At 57.7% G+C, this 25,632-nt stretch overlaps 1 protein-coding gene across 1 annotated transcript; it reads left to right on the forward strand.

Annotated features, from left to right (window-relative positions):
- The first annotated feature begins 25 nt into the window (after positions 1–25).
- SV2A (synaptic vesicle glycoprotein 2A) lies at positions 26–25,070 on the forward strand. The gene is made up of 13 exons (XM_090126983.1): positions 26–220; positions 3,070–3,784; positions 6,375–6,555; positions 6,633–6,784; positions 10,607–10,740; positions 11,195–11,284; positions 11,832–11,942; positions 12,022–12,110; positions 13,755–13,919; positions 15,279–15,412; positions 15,510–15,713; positions 16,969–17,128; positions 24,743–25,070. The coding sequence occupies exons 2-13, from the start codon at positions 3,205–3,207 to the stop codon at positions 24,924–24,926; spliced, it is 2,184 nt and encodes a 727-aa protein (XP_089983109.1). The 5' UTR covers positions 26–220; positions 3,070–3,204; the 3' UTR covers positions 24,927–25,070.
- Positions 25,071–25,632: the final 562 nt, after the last annotated feature.

Consider the following 25,632-nt stretch of genomic DNA (forward strand, 5'->3'; position numbering starts at 1 on the left):
CCCCCCCCGCCCCGCTGTAGCACAGCCCTCCCCATCGCCTCCCTTCTCAGGCTGTCGCAATGGACTCTCCCAGCGCTCGGTGCGTGTGGCGGAGGCTGCAGCGCTGACGCCGGGCTGGTACCCGCGGGCTGCTCCTGCTGGATCCCCACGAGCATCCTTCCTCCTCGGAGCATCCTTCCTTCTCACAGCCAGTGCTGGAGCAGACCACGCGCTGACACAGGTAAGGAGAGGAGGATGCCTCTATAAAGCGTTTCCCCCCCTCCCCCCCTCCCCCTCCTCCCATCTGCTTTTAATTAGCATCCTCGGGGTTGCTAGCTGACGGGGAGTTCTCCTTCTCCTTCCCATCGCTGTGGCCATTTTGTCCTGAAAATCCTTGCCTCCGCTTCACTCTGCTTTTTCTCTGCGTGGTCGGGAGCCCCTCGTTACCGCTCAGCGCTGCGCACAGCAGGGATTGCATTATGGGGATGGATAACGACCCCAGCGGGTTTTGGGGAGGGGGAGTGCCACAGCTCCCCGGGGTGGGGGCTGGGGGTGACCTTGGGCACTGGGGAGTGCCAACTCTTCCCCCCGTCGCCATGTTCGTGGTGTTCTGTGAAAGGGGGTTGCAGGGGGACCCTAATATGGGAACCCCCCGGGAGGGGGGTTGGGGCATGCAGTGATGTGGGGCCGCACTGATCGGGTGTTTAGAGGGAGGAAAGGGGTCTGGATCCCATAACCTTGTGCAGGGCCAGCGGTGGTGGCCAGGGCTGACATCAGGGATGGGGTGGCTGAGCCTTTATGCAGCCAGGAGAGCATTTTTAGGAAACCCCCATCTCCACACCCCATCTTGCCAGGCTGTGATCTGTGCCATTTCTGCCTTCCTTGGGAAAGCAGAACCCTCATCCTAAAAGGATCTGCCGTTGCTGTGTGGCGACCCGATGCTGTGCGGCCCCCAGCTGTGACCTGCAGGTGCTTATACCCCCCCCACAACCTCCATGCTCCCCCCTCCCTTTGCCGGATCCCTATTGCCAAAATGCGTCACAGCCCCGTGGAAGCGGCCCCGCACCAGATGACCTTGGTGGTGGTGGTGAAGGCCGCAGACCGGCTCCTTCCAAGGCTGCTGGGATTCCACCCGAGGAGGGCAGCGGGTGATGAGGATTTGATGCCCGGGGATGGAAGTTGGAGGAGGGGGAGGGGATTGGGATTGCGGGGGGTGGGGAGGGTTGGTGTTGTGCCGCAGCGCCAGCACCGCACTGTCCCAGGGTGTCTGCGCAGAGCCGGCGTGGGTTGGGTGCCCGCCCCGGGGGGAGAGCTGCCGCCAGCCCCGGATATTTTGGAAAGGCCAAATATAGCTCTACGCTGCGCCCCAGCCCTGCTCTTACAGGGGGGAGTCGGGGGGGGGAGACACGCTGTGACGGCTGCGTCCTCCCTGCGGCACAACTCCTGAGTCGCGGCCACTGCTGCCTGGCGGGTTCGTGCTGCCAGAAGTAAAAATAGCCCGTTTTGGGGGGGGGGGGGGGAGGGAAGGGGGCGGGGGTTCATGCTGGGTCAGCGGTGCCCATTCCCGCTGGGGGCTGTGGGTCTGTCCCTGGCACGCATTGTGCCGTGCTTGGCAAGGGGCAATGTGGGGTGATGCCCACGGCCTGGTGGGGCTGGGGGATTGGACACCCCAGGATGGGGGCCTTTGGGGTGTATCCGGACCCCCCTTTCCTCCCAAAAGTCAGATGCAGTGGTGGTCAGAGTGTGCCCGGCTCTGCCTCAGGCTCTCAGCTTTGGCCAGGGGCTCTGATGGAACGCACCTGCAGCCAGCCTTTTTCTGGAAGCCTCCCTGGGGTGGGCACGCGAGGTCCCCATGCCTGCTCTGCACCCACTGCCACCTCTGGGCAGCTGGGTTGGTGCTGGGCGAGCCTGCATACCACCCTAAGGGTCCCCCAACACAAACCTCACTTCACACCCTGCCTGTGGATGGCTACCAGAGCCATCCTGGAGCCATCCTGCTGCGCTGGGAGGTTTGGGGACCCCCATGTCCCTGCGGCCTGCTTCCCTCACCGTCCCTCTGAGGCAAGGTGACAGCGTCGCTCGGTTCCCAAAGCACTGGCGCTTTCTGGGGGCCTCCTGCTGTCCCACTTCTTGGTGGTGACCCCACAGCGTCTTCCAGCTTCCTTATCCTCTGGCCCTCATGGCGCTGACCCACAGGGCCGCCTGTCCCCAGGCCCTCGCTGTCACCGGCGTCCTGCCAGCCTGAGGGATGCTGCGTGCCGTGCTGGGGTCAGCATCCCCCCCCGGGGTCTCGTCCCAGCGCTGGGACCCCCCCACCCACCCTGCGCGGAGGTGGTGGGAGCAGAGGGCGGGCTCCTGCGTGGCCACACCCTCCGAAGCTCATTGGCTGAACGGCGGGGCCGTGCCCCTCCAGCCCCATTGATGCAAGTGGGTTGGCCACGCCCCCTGCAGCTCATTGGTTCGTGGCCCAGCCTCGTATTCCCAGCCCCATTGAGAGGGCGGTGGGGCTTTTTTTTTTTCAATGGGCTGGGCGGCCTGGTAGGGGGCTGCGGTGGGGACAGGGGCGTCCTCGCGGGCTGGGGGCCTTGGCTTGTCGGTGGGGGGCTGTGGGTCCGTGCTGGGGATCCTCCATCCCCATGAGACTCTGGGGTCGCAGACAAGGCTGAGATGTGGCCCCCCCTGACATCCTGCTGGGATGGAGGTGCCCCACCATGCGGGCTTTGCTTCTCCGAATGGAGGGGATGTGGGGAGGGCTCTGGAGCTGCTGTGTCCCTCCATACCCAACCTTTTCAAGTCCCAGTTCCTACGTGCCTCCATGGGATATCTTCTCCCGTTTCCCATATCCGATGTGTCCCTCAAGATCCTATCTGCTCACGTTCCCCACACCTGTGGGTGCCTGACCCTACACTGGGTTCTTGCTATGCCCATGTCCCTGCAGCCTTGCTGCGGGGCAGAGGTGCCCCCAAATCCTCCAGTTTCCATCCAAATGCTGCACACCGAGCCCCACGCTGGATGTGCAGACCCCGGGGTGAGGTGGGACACGAGGACATCCCCACCTTAACACGGGCACTGTTGTGTCTGGGTCCCCAGGTGTGGGCCACGCGGATGGGTAGCACTGCTGCCCGGCCCTCCGCATCCAACCGCGGCCCCTGGGCGTGAGGGCTCAGTCCCGACTCAGAGACCCCCCCCCAAAGCCCCACGCCGCCGTCCCATCCCAACGTCACCATGGATGAGAGCTTCCGAGACCGGACGGCTTTCATCCGCGGCGCCAAAGACATCGCCAAGGAGGTGAAGAAGCACGCGGCCAAGAAGGTGAGCAAGGGCATGGACCGCGTGCAGGACGAGTACACCAAGCGCTCCTACAGCCGCTTCGAGGAGGAGGACGACGACGAGGACTACGCGCCGCAGGACGGCTACTACCGGGGTGGTGAGGGGGCGGCCGAGGAGGAGGGGGCTTCCAGCGATGCCACCGAAGGGCACGACGAGGAGGATGAGATCTACGAGGGCGAGTACCAGGGCATCCCGAGGCAGGACTCGCTGAAGGGCGGTGAGAGGCTGGGGGGCGAGGTGACCCCCGGGGCCTTCGATGACAGCGAGGGGCAGCGGCGCAAGGACAAGGAGGAGCTGGCGCAGCAGTATGAGCTCATCCTGCAGGAGTGCGGCCACGGGCGCTTCCAATGGAGCCTCTACTTCGTGCTGGGACTGGCGCTGATGGCCGACGGCGTGGAGGTGTTCGTGGTGGGCTTCGTGCTGCCCAGCGCCGAGAAGGACATGTGCCTCTCCGACTCCAACAAGGGCATGCTGGGTGAGTCGGGAGAGGGGATGGGCTGGGGTGGGTGTGGGGAGGTGGGCTGAGGTTTGCAGGGGATACCTCAAGTATCAGAAGCAGGTGGGGTATGGAGGGACACGTGGGATGTAGGGGGCGGGGGAAGTAACAGTGTGGAGGGACACAGGTGTGGGGACGTGGGAAGATGGAGAAGGGGGGACACGCGGGATATGGGGGACAGGAGCAGGCAGAGCGTGGGGACGTGAGAAGATATGGAAGGACTTGTGAGATATGGGGACATGGACAAGTGGGGAGTGCAGGGATACTGCTATGGGGGATGTGAACAGAAGGGATATGGAGAGACCCCAGAAGGACGTGTGGGATATGGGGGACAGGAGAAGGCGTGGTGTGTTAGGAACAGGTGTGAGGATGTGGGTTGGTGGGGTATGGAGGGGTACATCTATGGGGACAGGAGCAGGTAGGGCAATATTGAGGGACACAGGTGAGGGGAGCATGGAGGGAATGGGGACGTGAGAAGATAAGATATGGAGGGACATATGGGATATGGGGAACAGGAGCTGGTAGGGTGTGGAGGGACTCAGGTGTGGGGGCACGTGAGGAAACTGGGGGGAGATGGAAGGACATGAGGATAGGAGGGGACATGAGCAGACAGGGGACATTGTGGGACATGGCATATGGGGGACACAGGAGTGTATGTGCAGACGGGAGCACAGAGGGGCACAGGGCTGTGGGGCACACAGGTAGGTGCACGCAGATGGAGCTGTGGGAGTGGGTGGGGGTGTAGAGGGGCATGGGATGGGGGGGGGAACATCACCACATGGGGGAACATGAGAAGCTATGGGGGAATATAAGGATGTGGGGGGCACAGATGGAAGGGAGCACCAGAAGGGAACCAGGAATCCTCCCCCCCTCCCTGGACCCCTCCCTGTGGGTTGTGGGGGTCTCAGTGCAGCAGCTGATGGGCTGAGCACCGCAGCACAACTCCGCAGTGCCTCATGCCCCCCTCCGGCCCTGCAGCCCCTGGCTTATCTCTGTGCTGCAGCCCAACTGCTGCCCGCTGCTGATAAGGGGATGCTGCGAGCGGCTCTGGGGGGGGGGGGGGGGTGCTGCAGGGACTGCAATTGGCTGCACTGCAGTGCGCTCCCCCCTTCTGTGGGGTGCCCCACCCCCATCCCAAATTTGAATCCATTGCACCCCAAGACCTGGCAAATCAGTGCAGGCGTGGGGATGGATGTGGACAGCTGGGGGGGCTCTGGGCTGGCAACCCAGGAGTCCTCTGGATCTGGGGGATCCCTCAGCCCCCCATCCCCCATAGCATCACCGATGTGGTACTGGGGGACCCCTCAGCCCCCCATCCCCCATAGCATCACCAATGTGGTACTGTGGGACTCCTCATTCCCCTCCATCTTATATGGCATCATTGATGTGTTATGGGAGACCTCTTAGCCCCCCATCCCACATAGCATCATCAGTGTGGTACTGAGGGACCCCTCAGCCCCCTATCCGCCATAGCATCACCAATGTGGTACTGGGGGACCCTTCAGCCCCGATCCGCCAGAGCATCACTGGTGTGGTACTGGGGGACTCCTCATTCCCCTCCATCTTATATGGCATCACTGATGTGTTATGGGGGGACCCCTCACCCCCTCCATCCCCCATAGCACCACCGATGTGGTACTGGGGGATTCTTCATTCCCCTCCATCTTACATGGCATCACTGATGTGATATGGGGGACCCCTCAGTCCCCCATCCCCCATAGCATCACCAATGTGGTACTGGGGGACTCCTCATTCCCCACCGTTTTACATGGCATCACTGATGTGTTATGGGGGATCCCTTCACCCCCTCCATCCCCCATAGCATCACCAATGTGGTACTGAGGGACTCCTCATTCCCCTCCATCTTACATGGCATCACTGATGTGATATGGGGGACCCCTCAGCCCCCCATCCCATATAGCATCACCAATGTGGTACTGAGGGACTCCTCATTCCCCTCCATCTTACATGGCATCACTGATGTCTTATGGGGGACCCCTCAGCCTCCCATCCCATATAGCATCACCAATGTGGTTCTGGGGGACTCCTCATTCCTCTCCATCTTACATGGCATCACTGATGTGATAAGGGGGGACCCCTGCAGCTCCCCATCCACTGTAGCATCACCTGTGTTGTACTGGGGGATCCCTCCACCCCATATCATCCAAACCAACACCTATGTGGTACTGGGGGACCCCTCAGACCCCATCCCCCATAGCGTCACCAATGTTGTACTGGGGGACCCCTCAGTCCCCCATCCCCCATAGCATCACCAATGTGGTACTGGGGGGACCCCACATCCCCCTCCACCCCCGTAGCATCTCCAATGCGGTATTGAGGGACCCCTCAGCCCCCCATCCCCCATAGCATCACCAATGTGGTATTGGGGGACTCTTCACTCCCCTCCATCTTACATGGCATCACTGATGTGTTATGGGGGACCCCTCAGCCCCCCATCCCCCATAACATCACCGATGTGGTACTGGGGGACCCCTCAGCCCCCCATCTGCCATTGCATCACTGATGTGGGTCCCTGGTACCCAGGGCTGACACCGCTGTCCCCCCCCAGGGCTCATCGTGTACCTGGGCATGATGGTGGGCGCGTTCCTGTGGGGCGGGCTGGCCGACCGCCTGGGCCGAAGGCAGTGCCTCCTCATCTCCCTCTCCGTCAACAGCGTCTTCGCCTTCTTCTCCTCCTTCGTCCAGGGCTACGGCACCTTCCTCTTCTGCAGGCTGCTCTCAGGCGTGGGGTAAGGGCACCCCACGGGGACGGTGTGCTGACGTCCCCCCCTTTCCCTCCCTGATGCCCCCCTATTTGCGCCCCCAGCATCGGCGGCTCCATCCCCATCGTCTTCTCCTACTTCTCCGAGTTCCTGGCGCAGGAGAAACGCGGTGAGCACCTGAGTTGGCTCTGCATGTTCTGGATGATCGGCGGCATCTACGCCTCCGCCATGGCCTGGGCCATCATCCCACACTACGGTAAGGGAACGGCAACACCGGGCGTGCAGGGAGCTCTGTGGGACCTCAGCCCCATAACCACGTGTGCACTGAGCTCTGTGTGTTCTCAGCCCCATAACCATGTGTGCACTGAGCTCTGTGTGTTCTCAGCCCCATAACCATGTGTGCACGGAGCTCTGTGTGTTCTCAGCCCCATAACCACGTGTGCATGGAGCTCTGTGGGACCTCAGCACCATAACCACGTGTGCACTGAGCTCTGTGGGACCTCAGCCCCATAACCACGTGTGCACTGAGCTCTGTGTGTTCTCAGCCCCATAACCATGTGTGCTTCGAGCTCTGTGGGATCTCAGCCCCATAACCACGTGAGCAGGGAGCTCTGTGTGTTCTCAGCCCCATAACCATGTGTGCTTCGAGCTCTGTGGGATCTCAGCCCCATAACCATGTGTGCATGGAGCTCTGTGTGTTCTCAGCCCCATAACCATGTGTGCACTGAGCTCTGTGGGATCTCAGCCCCATAACCACGTGTGCACGGAGCTCTGTGTGTTCTCAGCCCCATAACCATGTGTGCACTGAGCTTTGTGGGGTCTCAGCCCCATAACCATGTGTGCTTCGAGCTCTGTGGGATCTCAGCCCCATAACCATGTGTGCACGGAGCTCTGTGTGTTCTCAGCCCCATAACCACGTGTGCACGGCGCTCTGTGTGTTCTCAGCCCCATAACTACGTGTGCACGGCGCTCTGTGTGTTCTCAGCCCCATAACCATGTGTGCTTCGAGCTCTGTGGGATCTCAGCCCCATAACCACGTGTGCACTGAGATCTGTGTGTTCTCAGCCCCATAACCACGTGTGCACGGAGCTCTGTGTGTTCTCAGCCCCATAACCACGTGTGCACGGAGCTCTGTGTGTTCTCAGCCCCATAACCATGTGTGCACGGAGCTCTGTGTGTTCTCAGCCCCATAACCATGTGTGCACGGAGCTCTGTGTGTTCTCAGCCCCATAACCACGTGTGCACGGAGCTCTGTGTGTTCTCAGCCCCATAACCACGTGTGCATGGAGCTCTGTGTGTTCTCAGCCCCATAACCACGTGTGCACGGAGCTCTGTGTGTTCTCAGCCCCATAACCATGTGTGCTTCGAGCTCTGTGGGATCTCAGCCCCATAACCACGTGTGCACGGAGCTCTGTGTGTTCTCAGCCCCATAACCACGTGTGCACGGAGCTCTGTGGGATCTCAGCCCCATAACCACGTGTGCACTGAGATCTGTGTGTTCTCAGCCCCATAACCATGTGTGCACGGAGCTCTGTGTGTTCTCAGCCCCATAACCATGTGTGCACGGAGCTCTGTGTGTTCTCAGCCCCATAACCATGTGTGCACGGAGCTCTGTGTGTTCTCAGCCCCATAACCACGTGTGCACGGAGCTCTGTGTGTTCTCAGCCCCATAACCATGTGTGCACGGAGCTCTGTGTGTTCTCAGCCCCATAACCACGTGTGCACGGAGCTCTGTGGGATCTCAGCCCCATAACCACGTGTGCACTGAGCTCTGTGTGTTCTCAGCCCCATAACCACGTGTGCACGGAGCTCTGTGGGACCTCAGCCCCATAACCATGTGTGCACGGAGCTCTGTGTGTTCTCAGCCCCATAACCACGTGTGCACGGAGCTCTGTGTGTTCTCAGCCCCATAACCATGTGTGCACGGAGCTCTGTGTGTTCTCAGCCCCATAACCACGTGTGCACGGAGCTCTGTGGGATCTCAGCCCCATAACCACGTGTGCACTGAGCTCTGTGTGTTCTCAGCCCCATAACCACGTGTGCACGGAGCTCTGTGGGACCTCAGCCCCATAACCATGTGTGCACGGAGCTCTGTGTGTTCTCAGCCCCATAACCATGTGTGCACGGAGCTCTGTGTGTTCTCAGCCCCATAACCACGTGTGCACGGAGCTCTGTGTGTTCTCAGCCCCATAACCACGTGTGCATGGAGCTCTGTGTGTTCTCAGCCCCATAACCATGTGTGCTTCGAGCTCTGTGGGATCTCAGCCCCATAACCATGTGTGCACGGAGCTCTGTGTGTTCTCAGCCCCATAACCACGTGTGCACGGAGCTCTGTGTGTTCTCAGCCCCATAACCATGTGTGCACGGAGCTCTGTGTGTTCTCAGCCCCATAACCACGTGTGCACGGAGCTCTGTGTGTTCTCAGCCCCATAACCACGTGTGCATGGAGCTCTGTGTGTTCTCAGCCCCATAACCACGTGTGCACTGAGATCTGTGTGTTCTCAGCCCCATAACCATGTGTGCACGGAGCTCTGTGTGTTCTCAGCCCCATAACCACGTGTGCACGGAGCTCTGTGTGTTCTCAGCCCCATAACCACGTGTGCACGGAGCTCTGTGGGATCTCAGCCCCATAACCATGTGTGCACGGAGCTCTGTGGGATCTCAGCCCCATAACCATGTGTGCACGGAGCTCTGTGTGTTCTCAGCCCCATAACCATGTGTGCACGGAGCTCTGTGTGTTCTCAGCCCCATAACCACGTGTGCACTGAGCTCTGTGTGTTCTCAGCCCCATAACCACGTGTGCACTGAGCTCTGTGTGTTCTCAGCCCCATAACCACGTGTGCACGGAGCTCTGTGGGATCTCAGCCCCGTAACCACGTGTGCACTGAGCTCTGTGTGTTCTCAGCCCCATAACCACGTGTGCACGGAGCTCTGTGGGACCTCAGCCCCATAACCATGTGTGCACTGAGCTCTGTGTGTTCTCAGCCCCATAACCATGTGTGCACGGAGCTCTGTGTGTTCTCAGCCCCATAACCACGTGTGCACGGAGCTCTGTGTGTTCTCAGCCCCATAACCACGTGTGCATGGAGCTCTGTGTGTTCTCAGCCCCATAACCATGTGTGCTTCGAGCTCTGTGGGATCTCAGCCCCATAACCATGTGTGCACGGAGCTCTGTGTGTTCTCAGCCCCATAACCACGTGTGCACGGAGCTCTGTGTGTTCTCAGCCCCATAACCATGTGTGCACCGAGCTCTGTGTGTTCTCAGCCCCATAACCATGTGTGCACGGAGCTCTGTGGGATCTCAGCCCCATAACCATGTGTGCACTGAGCTCTGCAGCATCTCAGCTGGATCACTGTGCATGTCCTGAGCTCTGTGGGGTCTTAGACCCTGTGCCATACGTGCACTGAGCTCTGCGGGGTCTCAGCCCCTCTGTCACGCATTCACTGAGCTCTGCAGCTTCTCAGCTGGATCACTGTGCGTGTACTGAGCTCTGTGGGGTCTCAGCCCCACCACCATGTATGCACTGAGCTCTGTGGGGTCTCAGCTGGGGTCTCACCATGCACCAAGCTTTGCAAAGTCTCAGCCCCGCTCCTATGCGTGCAACAAGCTCTCGGTGTCTCAGTCCCTCTGCCATTCATGCACCAAGCTCTGCAGGGTCTCAGCCCCACCGCCATCCATGCGCCTGCAGAGCTCAGGTCTCAGCCCCACCACCATGTGTGCACTGATCTCTGTGGGGTCTCAGACCCGTATGTACCATGTGTGCACCGAGCTCTTCAAGTTCTCAGCTCCCACCATGCATGCACTGAGCTCTGTGGAATCTCAGCCCCCACCATGTGTGCACTGAGCTCTGCGGTGTCTCAGCCGTGTCACCATGCATGCACTGGTCTCAGTCCCTCCCTCCGCCATGCGTGCACCGAGCTCTGTGGGGTCTCAGCCCTGTCACCGTGCGTGCACCGAGTTCTGTCGGTCTCAGCTCCACCACCATGTGTGCATCGAGCTCAGTAGGGTCTCAGCTTCCACCATCCATGTGTTGAGCTCTGCGGGGTCTCAGCCCCCTTCCATGCCCTCTCCTCACAGGCTGGAGCTTCCAGATGGGCTCGGCGTACCAGTTCCACAGCTGGAGGGTCTTTGTCCTGGTGTGCGCCTTCCCCTCCGTCTTCGCCATCGGAGCGCTGACCACCATGCCCGAGAGCCCCCGCTTCTACCTGGAGGTCAGCCTGGGGCTGGGGGCTATGGGTGGGGGTGGGACTCCCATACGGATGCTGGGGTGGGGGTGAGACCCCCAAATGGATGCTGGAAATGGAGCGGAGACCCCCAGGTGGCAGCTGAGGGTGGGAAAGGGACCCCCAAATGGATGTTGGAGTTGGGGTAAGGACCCCCAGATGGATACTGGCGTTGGGGGCAGGGGGGTGCTGGCAGGTGGGTGCTGGCAGTGGCATAGGGACCCCAGGGGGCTGCTAGGATGGAGCAGGGACCCCCATAAAGGTGCTGGCGATGGGATAGGGGCACTCACATGGACATGCGGATGGGGCAGGGATCCCAGGTAGATGCTGGGTGTGAGGCAGGGACCCCAGGAAGGTGCTGGGGGTGGGGTGGTGCCCCCCAAATGGATGCTGGGGGTAGGGCAGCGTTGGTCCCAGGGTGACCCCTGGCCCTGCCCTGCAGAATGGCAAGCACGACGAGGCCTGGATGGTGCTGAAGCAAGTCCACGATACCAACATGCGGGCCAAGGGCCACCCTGAGAGGGTCTTCTCGGTAAGGTCCAGCCCCCACCAGCACTGCCACCAACCCTTGCCCAGTGCCACCAGTCCCATCTGGATACCATCATCCCAGAGCCATCAGCCCCATCCTGCTCTCATCTGTCCCAGTGCCATCATCTCTACCCCGGTGCCATCAGCCCCATCTGAGTGCCCCTATACCAGTGCCATCAGCCCCATCTGAATACCCCCAGACCAGCATCACCAGCCCCACACCAGTGCCACCAGCGCCATCGGAATACCCCCATACCGGTGCCATCAGTCCCACCTGAATAACCCCAGACCAGTGCCATCAACCCTGTATCAGTGCCATCAGCCCCATCTGAATACCCCCAGACCAGCGCCACCAGCCCCAACCAGTGCCACCAGCCCCACCCCAGTGCCATAAGTCCCATACTGGTGCCACCCACCCCCATACCAGTGCATATCCCCCCACTCCCGCTGCTTCCCCTGCCAATTTCCACCTCGGGGAGCAGCATCGCTTGATGGGGGCGGGGAGAGGGGGGTGACAACGGGTGGGGAAACTGAGGCACGGGCGCCTGCAGGTCACCCACATCAAGACCATCAAGAGGGAGGATGAGCTGATTGAGATCCAGGCGGACACGGGCGCGTGGCACCGCCGCTGGTTGGTGCGCTGCCTCAGCCTCTCGCAGCAGGTATGGGGTCAGGTTCTGCCCCACAGCCATGGGGTCCCTGCTTTGTCCTTGTTGTCCCACCTCTCATCCCGCCCTCCAGGTTTGGAGCAACTTCCAGCAGTGCTTCGCGCCCGAGTACCGCCGCATCACGCTGATGATGATGGCTGTGTGGTTCACCATGAGCTTCAGGTGGGGTCTGGGTGGGTCCCTGGGATGGGGGCATTGGGCTGGGCACAGGAGTGATGGGGTGGGGTTGGGAATGGGGCTGGGGGCAATGGGGTGGGAACAGGAGAGATGGGATGGGGCTGGGGGCACTGGGATGGGAACAGGAGAGATGGGATGGGGCTGGGGGCATTGGGATGGGAACAGGAGAGATGGGATGGGGCTGGGGGCAATGGGGTGGGTACAGGAGAGATGGGATGGGGCTGGGGGCACTGGGATGGGAACGGGAGAGATGGGATGGGGCTGGGGGCACTGGGATGGGAACAGTAGCAATGGAACTGGAATGGGAATGGGGCTGGAGGTAAAGGGATGGGAACAGGAGTGATGGGATGGGACTGGAGACAACAGGACAGGACTGGGGGCATTGGGATAGGGCTGGAAATGAGGCCAGGAGCAATGGGATGGGGCTGGAGGCATTGAGATGGGAACAGGAGTGATGGAACTGGACTGGGAATGGGGCTGGGGGTAATGGGACTGGGCTGGGAGCATTGGAGTGGGAACAGGAGCAATGGGATGTGGCTAGGAATGGGGCTGGGGCAATGGGATGGGCTGGGGGCTTTGGGATGGGGCTGAGAATGGGGCTGGGGCAATGAGACCAGGCTGATGATACTGGTATGGGACTGGTGATATTGGGATGAGGTTGACAGCATTGGGACGGGGCTGGTGGTGCTGGGATGGGGCTAGTGGCACCTGGATAGGGCTGATAGTACTGGGACAGGACTGGTGGTACCAGTATGGGGACTGGGGGCTCTGGGACTGGGCTGATGGCACTGGGATGGAACTGGTGATACCAGTATGGGGGCTGGTGGCATCAGGATGGGACTGCTGGTACCAGTGGAAGTGGGTGGCAGCAGTATGGGACTGATGGCAGCAGGACTGAATGGGTGGCTCTGGGATGGCACTGTTGGTGCTGGGGTGGGGCTAGTGGCGATTGGATGATGGTGATGGCATTGGGATGGAGCTGGGGGCACTGGGATGAGACTGATGGCATTGGGATGGAATTGGTGATACTGGGGTGGGGGCTGGGGGCACTGGGATAGGGCTGATAGCATTGGGATGGGATGGGGGCACTGGGATGAGACTGATGGCACTGGGATGAGACTGATGGCACTGGGATGGAACTGGTGGTACCGGTGTGGGAGTTGGGGGCGCTGGGATAGGGCTGATGGCATTGCGATGGGGATGGGGGCACTGGGATGAGACTGATGGCACTGAGATGGAACTGGTGGTACTGCTGTGGGGGCTGGGGGCACTGGGATAGGGCTGATGGCATTGCGATGGGGATGGGGGCACTGGGATGAGCCTGATGGCATTGGGATCTGGTGGTACTGGTATGGGAGTAGGTGATGCCGGCACGGTGCCGGTGGGATTGGGATGGGACTGGTGGCATTGGCCACCCAGGGAAGGGTGGGTAGCTCTGGGCTGGGGCTGATGGTTCTGGGCTGGGGCTGATGGCAGCAGTATGATGGTGGGTGACAACAGCATGGGACTGGTGGTACTGGGAGGGGGCTGATGGCACCGGGATGGGGGTAGGCAGCATCAGAATGGAGCTGATGACATTGGGACAGAGGCGGGTGCACGGTGCCAGGCTCAGCTCCTCTCACCCCACAGTTACTACGGGCTGACGGTGTGGTTCCCAGACATGATCAAGCACCTGCAGAACATCGAGTACGCCTCACGCACCAAACTCTTCACCCGCGAGAAGGTCCGGCACTTCACCTTCAACTTCACCCTGGAGAACCAGATCCACCAGGGCGGGGAGTACTTCAATGACAAGTGGGTGGTGGGGGCAGTGGGATGGGGCTGGGGGCACTGGGGTGGAAACAGGAGCAATGAGATGGGGCTGGGGGCACTGGGACAGAGCTGGGGGCGTAGGGATGGGGCTGGAGGCATTGGGATGAGGCTAGAGGCATTAGGACAGGGCTGGGGGCTTTGGGATGGGGCTGGAAGCATTGGGACAGGGTTGGGGACACTGGGACAGGGCTGGGGGCATTGGAATGGGGCTGGAAGTATTGGGATGGTGTTGGGGACATTGGGACAGGGCTGGGGGTGTTGGGATGGGGCTTGGGGGCTTTGGGACAGGGTTGGAGGCATTGGGATGGGGTTAGGGACTCTGGGACGGTGCTGAGGGCATTGGAATGAGGCTAGAGGCATTAGGACAGGGCTGGGGGCGTTGGGAGGGGGCTGGAATCATTGGGATGGGATTGGGGACATTGGGACAGGGCTGGGGGCATTGGGATGGGGTTGGGGGGGCTTTGGGACAGGGCTGGAGGCATTGGGATGGGATTGGGGGAGCTTTGGGACAGGGTTGGAGGCATTGGGATGTGGTTGGGGACTCTGGGATGGCGCTGGGGGCATTGGAATGAGGCTAGAAGCATTAGAACAGGGCTGAGGGCATTGGGATGGGGCTGGAAGCATTGGGACGGGGTTGGGGACACTGGGACAGGTCTGAGGGCATTGGGATGCGGCTGGAAGCATTGGGATGGGATTGGGGACATTGGGACAGGGCTGGAGGCATTGGGATGGGGTTGGAGGGGCTTTGGAACAGGGCTGGAGGCATTGGGATGGGATTGGGCCCTCTGGGATGGCGCTGGGGGCATTGGAATGAGGCTAGAGGCATTGGACAGGGCTGGGGGCATTGGGATGGGGCTGGAAGCTTTGGGACGGGATTGGGGACACTGGGACAATGCTGAGGGCATTGGGATGGGGCTGTGGGGGCTTTGGGCCAGGGCTGGAGGCATTGGGATGGGGTTGGGGACTCTGGGATTGCACTGGGGGCATTGGAATGAGGCTAGAGGCATTAGGACAGGGCTGGGGGCTTTGGGATGAAAACAGGAGCAATGAGATGAGGGCTGGGTGCACCGCGATGGGGGTGTTGGGATGGGGTTGATGGTACCAGTATAGGCTAGGTGGCACTGGGATGGGGCTGGGAGCACTGGGATGGAAACGGGAGCAATGGGATGGAGCAGGTGGCACTGGGACACAGCTGGGAGCACTGGGATGGAAATAAAAGCAATGGGGGTGTTGGGATGGGGCTGATGGTACCAGCATGGGGTGAGTGGCACTGGGACAGGGCTGATGGCATTGGTGGTACCCACATGGGGCTGATGGTGCCGGCTGTCCCCCCCCGTCCAGGTTCATTGGGCTGAAGATGAAGTCGGTGACGTTTGAGGACTCGCTGTTTGAGGACTGCTACTTCGAGGACATCACCTCCAGTAACACCTTCTTCAAGAACTGCACCTTCATCTCCACCGTCTTCTACAACACAGGTTTGGGTTGAGGGAGGGGAAGTGAGGTGGGAGAGGGGGAAATGGGAGCGGGGGAGGGCAGCCTCCAAACCCCCCCCGTCTGTCTGCCTCCCCCCAGACCTCTTCAAGTACAAGTTCATCAACAGCCGCATGCTGAACAGCACCTTCTTGCACAACAAGGAGGGCTGCCAGCTGGATTTCAGCGACGACAACAACGCCTACATGATCTACTTTGTCAGCTTCCTGGGCACCCTGGCCGTGCTGCCTGGGAACATCGTCTCAGCGCTGCTCATGGACAAGATCGGCCGCCTCCGCATGCTGGGTGGGTGCTGCTGCCTCAATGTCCCCCTCTCCTGCATCCATTTCCCCCTTTCCTCCCCCATTTTCCCCTCTCCTGACTCAGCGTGCCCCTCTCCTGCCTCAGTTTCCCCTTCTGCTGCTCCATTTTCCTCCCTTCTGCCCCATCTCCTCCCCTCTCCCGTCCCATTTCCCCCCTCTGGTGCCTCAGTTTCCCCCTCTCTTCCCCCATTTTTCCCCTCTCCTGCCTCAATTTCCCCCATATTTGCCTCAATTTCCCCTTCTACTGCTCCATTGTCCTCCCTTCTGCCCCATTTCCCCCCTCTCCTGTCCCAGTGCCCCCCCCCCTGGTGCTTCAGTTTCCCCCTCTCCTCTCCCCATTTTCCCTTCTCGTGCCTCAGTTTCCCCATACGTGTCTCAGTTTCCCTCTCTGCTGCCCCATTTTCCCCCCTCTCCTGTCCCAGTGTCCCCCTCTGGTGCCTCAGTTTCCCCCTCTCTTCCCCCATTTTCCCCTCTCCTGCCTCAGTTTCCCCTTCTGCTGCTCCATTGTCCTCCCTTCTGCCCCATTTCTCCCCTCTCCTGTCCCAGTGCCCCCTTCTGATGCCTCAGTTTCCCCACGTCGTCTCCATTTTCCCCTCTCCTGCCTCAGTTTCCCTGAATTTGCCTCAGTTTTCCTCTTTGCTGCTTCATTTTCCCCCTTTCTGCCCCATTTCCTCCTCTCTCCTATCCCAGTGCCCCCCTCTGGTGCTTCAGTTTCCCCACCTCATCCCTATTTTCCCCTCTCCTTCCTCAGTTTCCCCATATTTGCCTCAGTTTCCCTCTCTGCTGCTTCATTTTCTCCCTTCTCCTGCCCCAGCACCCCCCTTCTGGTGCCTCAGTTTCCCCCTCTCCTCCCCCATTTTCCCCTCTCCTGCCTTAGTTTCCCCATATTTGCCTCAATTTCCCCTTCTGCTGCTCCATTGTCCTCCCTTCTGCCCCATTTCCCCCCCCTCCTGTCCCCATACCCCCCTCTGGTGGCTCAGTTTCCCCCTCTCCTCCATTTTCCCCTCTCCTGCCTCAGTTTCCCCCATCTCCTGTCCCAGTGCCCCCCTCTGGTGCCTCCATTTCCCACTCTCTTCCCCCATTTTCCCCTCTCCTGCCTCAGTTTCCCCCCTCTCCTGTCCCAATACCCCCCTCTGGTGCCTCAGTTTCCCCTTTTCCTCCCCCATTTTCCCCTCTCCTGCCTCAGTTTCCCCCCCTGCTGCCTCACTTTCCCCCCCTGACACTCTGTCCCCCGGCAGCCGGCTCCAGCGTGATGTCCTGTGTGAGCTGCTTCTTCCTCTCCTTTGGGAACAGCGAATCTGCCATGATTGCACTGCTCTGCCTCTTCGGTGGCGTCAGCATCGCCTCCTGGAACGCCCTGGATGTGCTCACTGTGGAGCTCTACCCATCCGACAAGAGGTGCGTGGGGTGCTGGGTGCAAGGGGGTGGGGCTTGGGTACAAAGTTTGGGGTCTGGGTGCAAAGGTTTTGGGGACTTGAGTGCAGGGGTTTGGGGGCAGGGTCCAAGGTTTGGGGTTTCAGATGCAGGGTTATGTGATGGGTGCAAGATTTTGGGGTTTAGGTGCAAAGGTTTGGATGAAGGGAGGAAGATTTTGAGTTTCAGTTGCAAGGTTTTGGGTTTTAGGTGCAAGTTTTGGGGGCTTTGGTGCAAGATTTTGGGCTTTAGTTGCAAGGTTTTGGGTTTTAGGTGCAAGGGTTGGATGAAGGATGGAAGATTTTGAGTTTGAATTGCAAGATTTGGGTTTTTAGATGCAGGGCTTTGGGTGCTGTGTGCAAGGAGTGGGTGCAGGTTGCAAGGTTTTGGGCTTTAGTTGCAAGGTTTGGGATTTTGGATGCAAGGATTGGGTGATGGGTGCAAGATTTTGGGTATAAGATGCAGAGTTTTGGGGGCTGGGTGCAAGGAGTGGTTGTAGGGTGCCAGGTTTTAGGTTTTAGATGCAGGATTTTGGGTCATGGGTGCAAGGATTTGGGGACTTGAACGGAAGGGTTTATGGGCAGGGTACAAGACTTTGGGTTTTAGATGCAAGGTTTTGGGTTTTGGATGCAAGGGGCTGGGTGCAAGGATTGGGTGAAGGGTGCACGGTGTTGGGTTTTAGGTGCAAGGTTTTGGAGTTCTGGGTGCAAGAATTGGGTGCAGGGTCCAAGGTTTGGGGTTTCAGATGCAGGGTTATGTGATGGGTGCAAGATTTTGGGGTTTAGGTGCAAAGGTTTGGATGAGGGGAGGAAGATTTTGAGTTTCAGCTGCAAGGTTTTGGGTTTTAGGTGCAAGGGTTGGATGAAGGGTGGAAGATTTTGAGTTTCAGATGCAAGGATTTGGGGTTTTCGATGCAAGGCTTTGGGTGCTGTGTGCAAGGAGTGGGTGCAGGTTGCAAGATTTTGGGTTTTAGTTGCAAGGCTTTGGGGGCTGGGTGCCAGAGTTAGGGGCAGACTGCAAGGTTTTGGGTCTGGGTGCAAGGATTTGGGCTTTAGTTGCAAGGTTTGGGATTTTGGATGCAAGGATTGGGTGGTGGGTGCAAGATTTTGGGTATAAGATGCAGAGTTTTGGGGGCTGGGTGCAAGGAGTGGTTGTAGGGTGCCAGGTTTTAGGTTTTAGATGCAGGATTTTGGGTCCTGGGTGCAAAGATTTGGGGACTTGAACGGAAGGGTTTATGGGCAGGGTACAAGACTTTGGGTTTTAGATGCAAGGTTTTGGGTTTTGGATGCAAGGGGCTGGGTGCAAGGATTGGGTGAAGGGTGCACGGTGTTGGGCTTTAGGTGCAAGGTTTTGGAGTTCTGGGTGCAAGAATTGGGTGCAGGGTCCAAGGTTTGGGGTTTCAGATGCAGGGTTATGTGATGGGTGCAAGATTTTGGGGTTTAGGTGCAAAGGTTTGGACGAAGGGAGGAAGATTTTGAGTTTCAGTTGCAAGGTTTTGGGTTTTAGGTGCAAGGGTTGGATGAAGATTTCAGTTGGAAGATTTGGGGTTTTAGATGCAGGGCTTTGGGTGCTGTGTGCAAGGAGTGGGTGCAGGTTGCAAGGTTTTGGGGGCTGGGTGCCAGAATTAGGTGTAGGGTGCAAGGTCTGGGGGACTTGAGTAGGGTTCAGGGGCAGGGTGCAAGATTTTGGGCTTTAGTTGCAAGGTTTGGGATTTTGGATGCAAGGATTGGGTGATGGGTGCAAGATTTTGGGTATTAGATGCAGAGTTTTGGGGGCTGGGTGCAAGGAGTGGTTGTAGGGTGCCAAGTTTTAGGTTTTCGATGCAGGATTTGGGGTCCTGGGTGCAAGGATTTGGGGACTTGAATGGAAAGGTTTATGGGCAGGGTACAAGACTTTGGGTTTTAGATGCAAGGTTTTGGGTTTTGGATGCAAGGGGCTGGGTGCAAGGATTGGGTGAAGGGTGCACGGTGTTGGGTTTTAGGTGCAAGGTTTTGGAGTTCTGGGTGCAAGAATTGGGTGCAGGGTCCAAGGTTTGGGGTTTCAGATGCAGGGTTATGTGATGGGTGCAAGATTTTGGGGTTTAGGTGCAAAGGTTTGGATGAAGGGAGGAAGATTTTGAGTTTCAGTTGCAAGGTTTTGTGTTTAGATGTAAGGGTTGGATGAAGGGTGCAAGATTTTGAGTTTGAATTGCAAGATTTGGGTTTTTAGATGCAGGGCTTTGGGTGCTGTGTGCAAGGAGTGGGTGCAGGTTGCAAGGTTTTGGGCTTTAGTTGCAAGGTTTGGGATTTTGGATGCAAGGATTGGGTGATGGGTGCAAGATTTTGGGTATAAGATGCAGAGTTTTGGGGGCTGGGTGCAAGGAGTGGTTGTAGGGTGCCAGGTTTTAGGTTTTAGATGCAGGATTTTGGGTCATGGGTGCAAGGATTTGGGGACTTGAACGGAAGGGTTTATGGGCAGGGTACAAGACTTTGGGTTTTAGATGCAAGGTTTTGGGTTTTGGATGCAAGGGGCTGGGTGCAAGGATTGGGTGAAGGGTGCACGGTGTTGGGTTTTAGGTGCAAGGTTTTGGAGTTCTGGGTGCAAGAATTGGGTGCAGGGTCCAAGGCTTGGGGTTTCAGATGCAGGGTTATGTGATGGGTGCAAGATTTTGGGGTTTAGGTGCAAAGGTTTGGATGAAGGGAGGAAGATTTTGAGTTTCAGTTGCAAGGTTATGGCATTCCAGTTGCAGAGATTTAGGGTTTTTGGGTGCCAGATGCCAGATTTGGGAGCTCCAGGTATCACATTGAGGAGGAGCAGGTTTTGGGGCTCCGGTTGCAATGTTTTTGGGGATGGAGTGCTGACTTTTGGGTTCCAGTTGCCAGAGTTTGGGGTGCTAGATGTGAAGTTTTGGGGAGACAGGTGCAGATTTTAGGGTGCCAAGTTTTGGGGATGCAGTTGCAGTGTTTTGGGGTTTCAGATGCCACATTTTGGGGTGCCAAGTGCAATGTTTTGGGATACCATATGCCAGATTTTGGGGTTCCAGTTGCCAGGTTTTGGAGTGCCAGGTGCTCAATTATGGGGAGCCAAGTGCACTTTTGGTGGTGTCAGATTTTGGGGACACAGTTGCAAGGTTTTTGGGTTCCAGTTGCAATGGTTTGTGGTTCCAGTTACAAAGTTTTGGTGTGGCAGACGTGAGTTTCTGGGGAGTCAGGTGCAGATTTTGGCATCCCAGGTGCCAGAGTTTTGGGGTGCCAGGTTTTGGGGTGCCGAGTGCCATAGATTTTGGGGTTCCAGTTGCCAAGATTTGGGTGCCAGGTGCTCGGTTATGGGGAGCCAGGTGCAGATTTGGTGGCGTCAGGTTTTGGGGACCCTGTTGCAATGGTTTGTGGTTCCAGTTACAAAGTTTTGGGGTGGCAGACGTCAGTTTTTGGGGAGTCAGGTGCAGATTTTAGCATCCCAGGTGCCAGAGTTTTGGGGTGCCAGGTTTTGGGGTGCCGAATGCCATATTTTGTGGTCCCAGATGCCAGATTTTGGGGTGCCAGATTTCGGGTTTTGGAGAGGCAGTTGTAGATTTGGAGTGCCAGGTTTTGGGATGTTATGGCATTCCAGTTGCAGAGATTTAGGGTTTTTGGGTGCCAGATGCCAGATTTGGGAGCTCCAGGTATCACATTGAGGAGGAGCAGGTTTTGGGGCTCCGGTTGCAATGTTTTTGGGGATGGAGTGCTGACTTTTGGGTTCCAGTTGCTGGAGTTTGGAGTGCTAGATGTGAAGTTTTGGGGAGCCAGGTGCAGAATTTGGGTTACCGAGTTTTGGGGATCCAGTTGCAATGTTTTGGGGTTCCAGGTGCAAAGTTTTGAGGTGCCAGATATCAGGTTTTGGGGTGCCAAGTTTTGGGGTTCCAGTTGCAATGTCTTGAGGTTCCAGTTGCAGGTTGTGGGGTGCTAGGTGCAGATTTTGATTGCCAGATGTCAGGTTTTGGGGTGCCAGATGCCAAGTTTTGAGATGCACGTGCAGATTTTGGACTGTAAGGTTCTGTTGTGGGGTTCTACTTGCAATGTTTTGGGGTTTCAGATGCCACATTTTGGGGTGCCAAGTGCAATGTTTTGGGATACCATATGCCAGATTTTGGGGTTCCAGTTGCCAGGTTTTGGAGTGCCAGGTGCTCGGTTATGGGGAGCCAAGTGCACTTTTGGTGGTGTCAGGTTTTGGGGACCCAGTTGTGAGGTTTTGGGGTTCCAGTTGCAGTGGCTTGGGGTTCCAGTTACAAAGTTTTGGGGTTGCAGTTTCCAGATTTCGGGGTGGCAGACGTCAGTTTCTGGGGAGTCAGGTGCAGATTTTGGCATCCCAGGTGCCAGAGTTTTGGGGTGCCAGGTTTTGGGGTGCCGAGTGCCATAGATTTTGGGGTCCCAGTTGCGATGTTTTGGGGTGCCAGGTGCTCGGTTATGGGGAGCCAGGTGCAGATTTGGTGGTGTCAGGTTTTGGGGACCCAGTTGCAATGGTTTGTGGTTCCAGTTACAAAGTTTTGGGGTAGCAGACGTCAGTTTTTGGGGAGTCAGGTGCAGATTTTGGCATCCCAGGTGCCAGAGTTTTGGGGTGCCAGGTTTTGGGGTGCCGAGTGCCATATTTTGTGGTCCCAGATGCCAGATTTTGGGGTGCCAGATTTCGGGTTTTGGAGAGGCAGTTGTAGATTTGGAGTGCCAGGTTTTGGGATGTTATAGCATTCCAGTTGCAGAGATTTAGGGTTTTTGGGTGCCAGATGCCAGATTTGGGAGCTCCAGGTATCACATTGAGGAGGAGCAGGTTTTGGGGCTCCGGTTGCAATGTTTTTGGGGATGGAGTGCTGACTTTTGGGTTCCAGTTGCCAGAGTTTGGGGTGCTAGATGTGAAGTTTTGGGGAGACAGGTGCAGATTTTAGGGTGCCAAGTTTTGGGGATGCAGTTGCAGTGTTTTGGGGTTTCAGATGCCACATTTTGGGGTGCCAAGTGCAATGTTTTGGGATACCATATGCCAGATTTTGGGGTTCCAGTTGCCAGGTTTTGGAGTGCCAGGTGCTCAATTATGGGGAGCCAAGTGCACTTTTGGTGGTGTCAGATTTTGGGGACACAGTTGCAAGGTTTTTGGGTTCCAGTTGCAATGGTTTGTGGTTCCAGTTACAAAGTTTTGGTGTGGCAGACGTGAGTTTCTGGGGAGTCAGGTGCAGATTTTGGCATCCCAGGTGCCAGAGTTTTGGGGTGCCAGGTTTTGGGGTGCCGAGTGCCATAGATTTTGGGGTTCCAGTTGCCAAGATTTGGGTGCCAGGTGCTCGGTTATGGGGAGCCAGGTGCAGATTTGGTGGCGTCAGGTTTTGGGGACCCTGTTGCAATGGTTTGTGGTTCCAGTTACAAAGTTTTGGGGTGGCAGACGTCAGTTTTTGGGGAGTCAGGTGCAGATTTTAGCATCCCAGGTGCCAGAGTTTTGGGGTGCCAGGTTTTGGGGTGCCGAATGCCATATTTTGTGGTCCCAGATGCCAGATTTTGGGGTGCCAGATTTCGGGTTTTGGAGAGGCAGTTGTAGATTTGGAGTGCCAGGTTTTGGGATGTTATGGCATTCCAGTTGCAGAGATTTAGGGTTTTTGGGTGCCAGATGCCAGATTTGGGAGCTCCAGGTATCACATTGAGGAGGAGCAGGTTTTGGGGCTCCGGTTGCAATGTTTTTGGGGATGGAGTGCTGACTTTTGGGTTCCAGTTGCCAGAGTTTGGGGTGCTAGATGTGAAGTTTTGGGGAGCCAGGTGCAGAATTTGGGTTACCGAGTTTTGGGGATCCAGTTGCAATGTTTTGGGGTTCCAGGTGCAAAGTTTTGAGGTGCCAGATATCAGGTTTTGGGGTGCCAAGTTTTGGGGTTCCAGTTGCAATGTCTTGAGGTTCCAGTTGCAGGTTGTGGGGTGCTAGGTGCAGATTTTGATTGCCAGATGTCAGGTTTTGGGGTGCCAGATGCCAAGTTTTGAGATGCACGTGCAGATTTTGGACTGTAAGGTTCTGTTGTGGGGTTCTACTTGCAATGTTTTGGGGTTTCAGATGCCACATTTTGGGGTGCCAAGTGCAATGTTTTGGGATACCATATGCCAGATTTTGGGGTTCCAGTTGCCAGGTTTTGGAGTGCCAGGTGCTCGGTTATGGGGAGCCAAGTGCACTTTTGGTGGTGTCAGGTTTTGGGGACCCAGTTGTGAGGTTTTGGGGTTCCAGTTGCAGTGGCTTGGGGTTCCAGTTACAAAGTTTTGGGGTTGCAGTTTCCAGATTTCGGGGTGGCAGACGTCAGTTTCTGGGGAGTCAGGTGCAGATTTTGGCATCCCAGGTGCCAGAGTTTTGGGGTGCCAGGTTTTGGGGTGCCGAGTGCCATAGATTTTGGGGTCCCAGTTGCGATGTTTTGGGGTGCCAGGTGCTCGGTTATGGGGAGCCAGGTGCAGATTTGGTGGTGTCAGGTTTTGGGGACCCAGTTGCAATGGTTTGTGGTTCCAGTTACAAAGTTTTGGGGTAGCAGACGTCAGTTTTTGGGGAGTCAGGTGCAGATTTTGGCATCCCAGGTGCCAGAGTTTTGGGGTGCCAGGTTTTGGGGTGCCGAGTGCCATATTTTGTGGTCCCAGATGCCAGATTTTGGGGTGCCACATGTCGGGTTTTGGAGAGGCAGTTGTAGATTTGGAGTGCCAGGTTTTGGGATGTTATGGCATTCCAGTTGCAGAGATTTAGGGTTTTTGGGTGCCAGATGCCAGATTTGGGAGCTCCAGGTATCACATTGAGGAGGAGCAGGTTTTGGGGCTCCGGTTGCAATGTTTTTGGGGATGGAGTGCTGACTTTTGGGTTCCAGTTGCTAGAGTTTGGAGTGCTAGATGTGAAGTTTTGGGGAGCCAGGTGCAGAATTTGGGTTACCGAGTTTTGGGGATCCAGATGCAATGTTTTGGGGTTCCAGGTGCAAAGTTTTGAGGTGCCAGATATCAGGTTTTGGGGTGCCAAGTTTTGGGGTTCCAGTTGCAATGTCTTGAGGTTCCAGTTGCAGGTTGTGGGGTGCTAGGTGCAGATTTTGATTGCCAGATGTCAGGTTTTGGGGTGCCAGATGTCAAGTTTCGAGATGCACGTGCAGATTTTGGACTGTAAGGTTCTGTTGTGGGGTTCTACTTGCAATGTTTTGGGGTTTCAGATGCCACATTTTGGGGTGCCAAGTGCAATGTTTTGGGATACCATATGACAGATTTTGGGGTTCCAGTTGCCAGGTTTTGGGATGCCAGGTGCTCGGTTATGGGGAGCCAAGTGCACTTTTGGTGGTGTCAGGTTTTGGGGACCCAGTTGTGAGGTTTTGGGGTTCCAGTTGCAGTGGCTTGGGGTTCCAGTTACAAAGTTTTGGGGTTGCAGTTTCCAGATTTCGGGGTGGCAGACGTCAGTTTCTGGGGAGTCAGGTGCAGATTTTGGCATCCCAGGTGCCAAAGTTTTGGGGTGCCAGGTTTTGTGGTCCCAGATGCCAGATTTTGGGGTGCCACATGCAGTTTTCAGGGTGCCAGCCGCACTGTTTGCTGCACAACGCACCCTCAGGGCTGTGTCACACTGCCACCCCCTTTTAACCCCCCCTAAATTTCCACTCCTCCCCTCCAGGACGACGGCGTTTGGGTTCCTCAATGCGCTCTGCAAGCTGGCAGCCGTGCTGGGCATCAGCATCTTCACCTCCTTCGTGGGCATCACCAAAGCTGTGCCCATCCTGCTCGCCTCCGCTGCCCTGGCCCTGGGCAGCTCCCTGGCCCTCAAACTGCCCGAAACTCGTGGGCAGGTCCTGCAGTGAGGGAGGAGGGGGGAAGGGGGGTGGGTCACCCCACGAACCCCCATCTCAACTTCCTTCCTGCCACCTCTTCCCTCTCCCCTCCCCCCCCCCCCCTTTTCTGTCCTCGTTAGACACTGTGAAACGTCTTCTTGGAGCATCTGGGATTTTATTTTGATTTTTGATTTTTGATTTTTATTCATTTGCACATCCCCTCCCCCCCCCCCCCCATCCCTCCGGTCGCTTTTCCTGTACCCCAAATCTGAGCCGCCCCCTCCCCCTCAACCCCCCCCCCATCCTCCTCCCTCCCCCCTCATTTCATCTCCTCTGTGCAACGCTGCTCGCTGGGGGGAGCAGGGGGTCCCCACGTCCCCGTGGGCTGGGATGGGGGGGGGGAGGAAGAGGAGGAGGAGGAGGAGGAGGAGGAGGAGGAGGAGGAGGAGGAAGGCTCAATCCCCACCATGCAGTGTGTGGGGTTCTGTGCCTCAGTTTTTCCATCTGTGGGGCCGTGGTGATGCTGGGGGGGGGGGGAGGGGGAGCACAGACCCCCCCCCCCCTCCAGGAAGAGAATAGGGGGGGGTGCACCGTAGGGTGCACGGAACATTGGGGTGCACAACGTTTTGGGGTGTGCTCAAGGCACAACATCCTGGGGGTGCATTGGATGTTGGGGTGCACGACCTCACCCCAATTTGGGTGCTTGGATCAGTGGGGGGGGGGGGGCAAGGAGCGG

The sequence above is a fragment of the Phasianus colchicus genome, chromosome 30 (assembly GCF_987193195.1).
Source record: "Phasianus colchicus chromosome 30, bPhaCol1.hap1.1, whole genome shotgun sequence".
NCBI classification, from domain to species: Eukaryota; Metazoa; Chordata; class Aves; order Galliformes; family Phasianidae; genus Phasianus; species Phasianus colchicus.

Excerpts from the sequence above, each read along its gene's own strand:
- SV2A (XM_090126983.1), top strand. The coding sequence starts at position 3,205 with ATGGATGAGAGCTTCCGAGACCGGACGGCTTTCATCCGCGGCGCCAAA. Across the intron at positions 3,785-6,374 it reads CTCCAACAAGGGCATGCTGG|GGCTCATCGTGTACCTGGGC; the intron begins GTGAGTCGGGAG and ends GTCCCCCCCCAG. Across the intron at positions 11,285-11,831 it reads ACCCTGAGAGGGTCTTCTCG|GTCACCCACATCAAGACCAT; the intron begins GTAAGGTCCAGC and ends GGGCGCCTGCAG.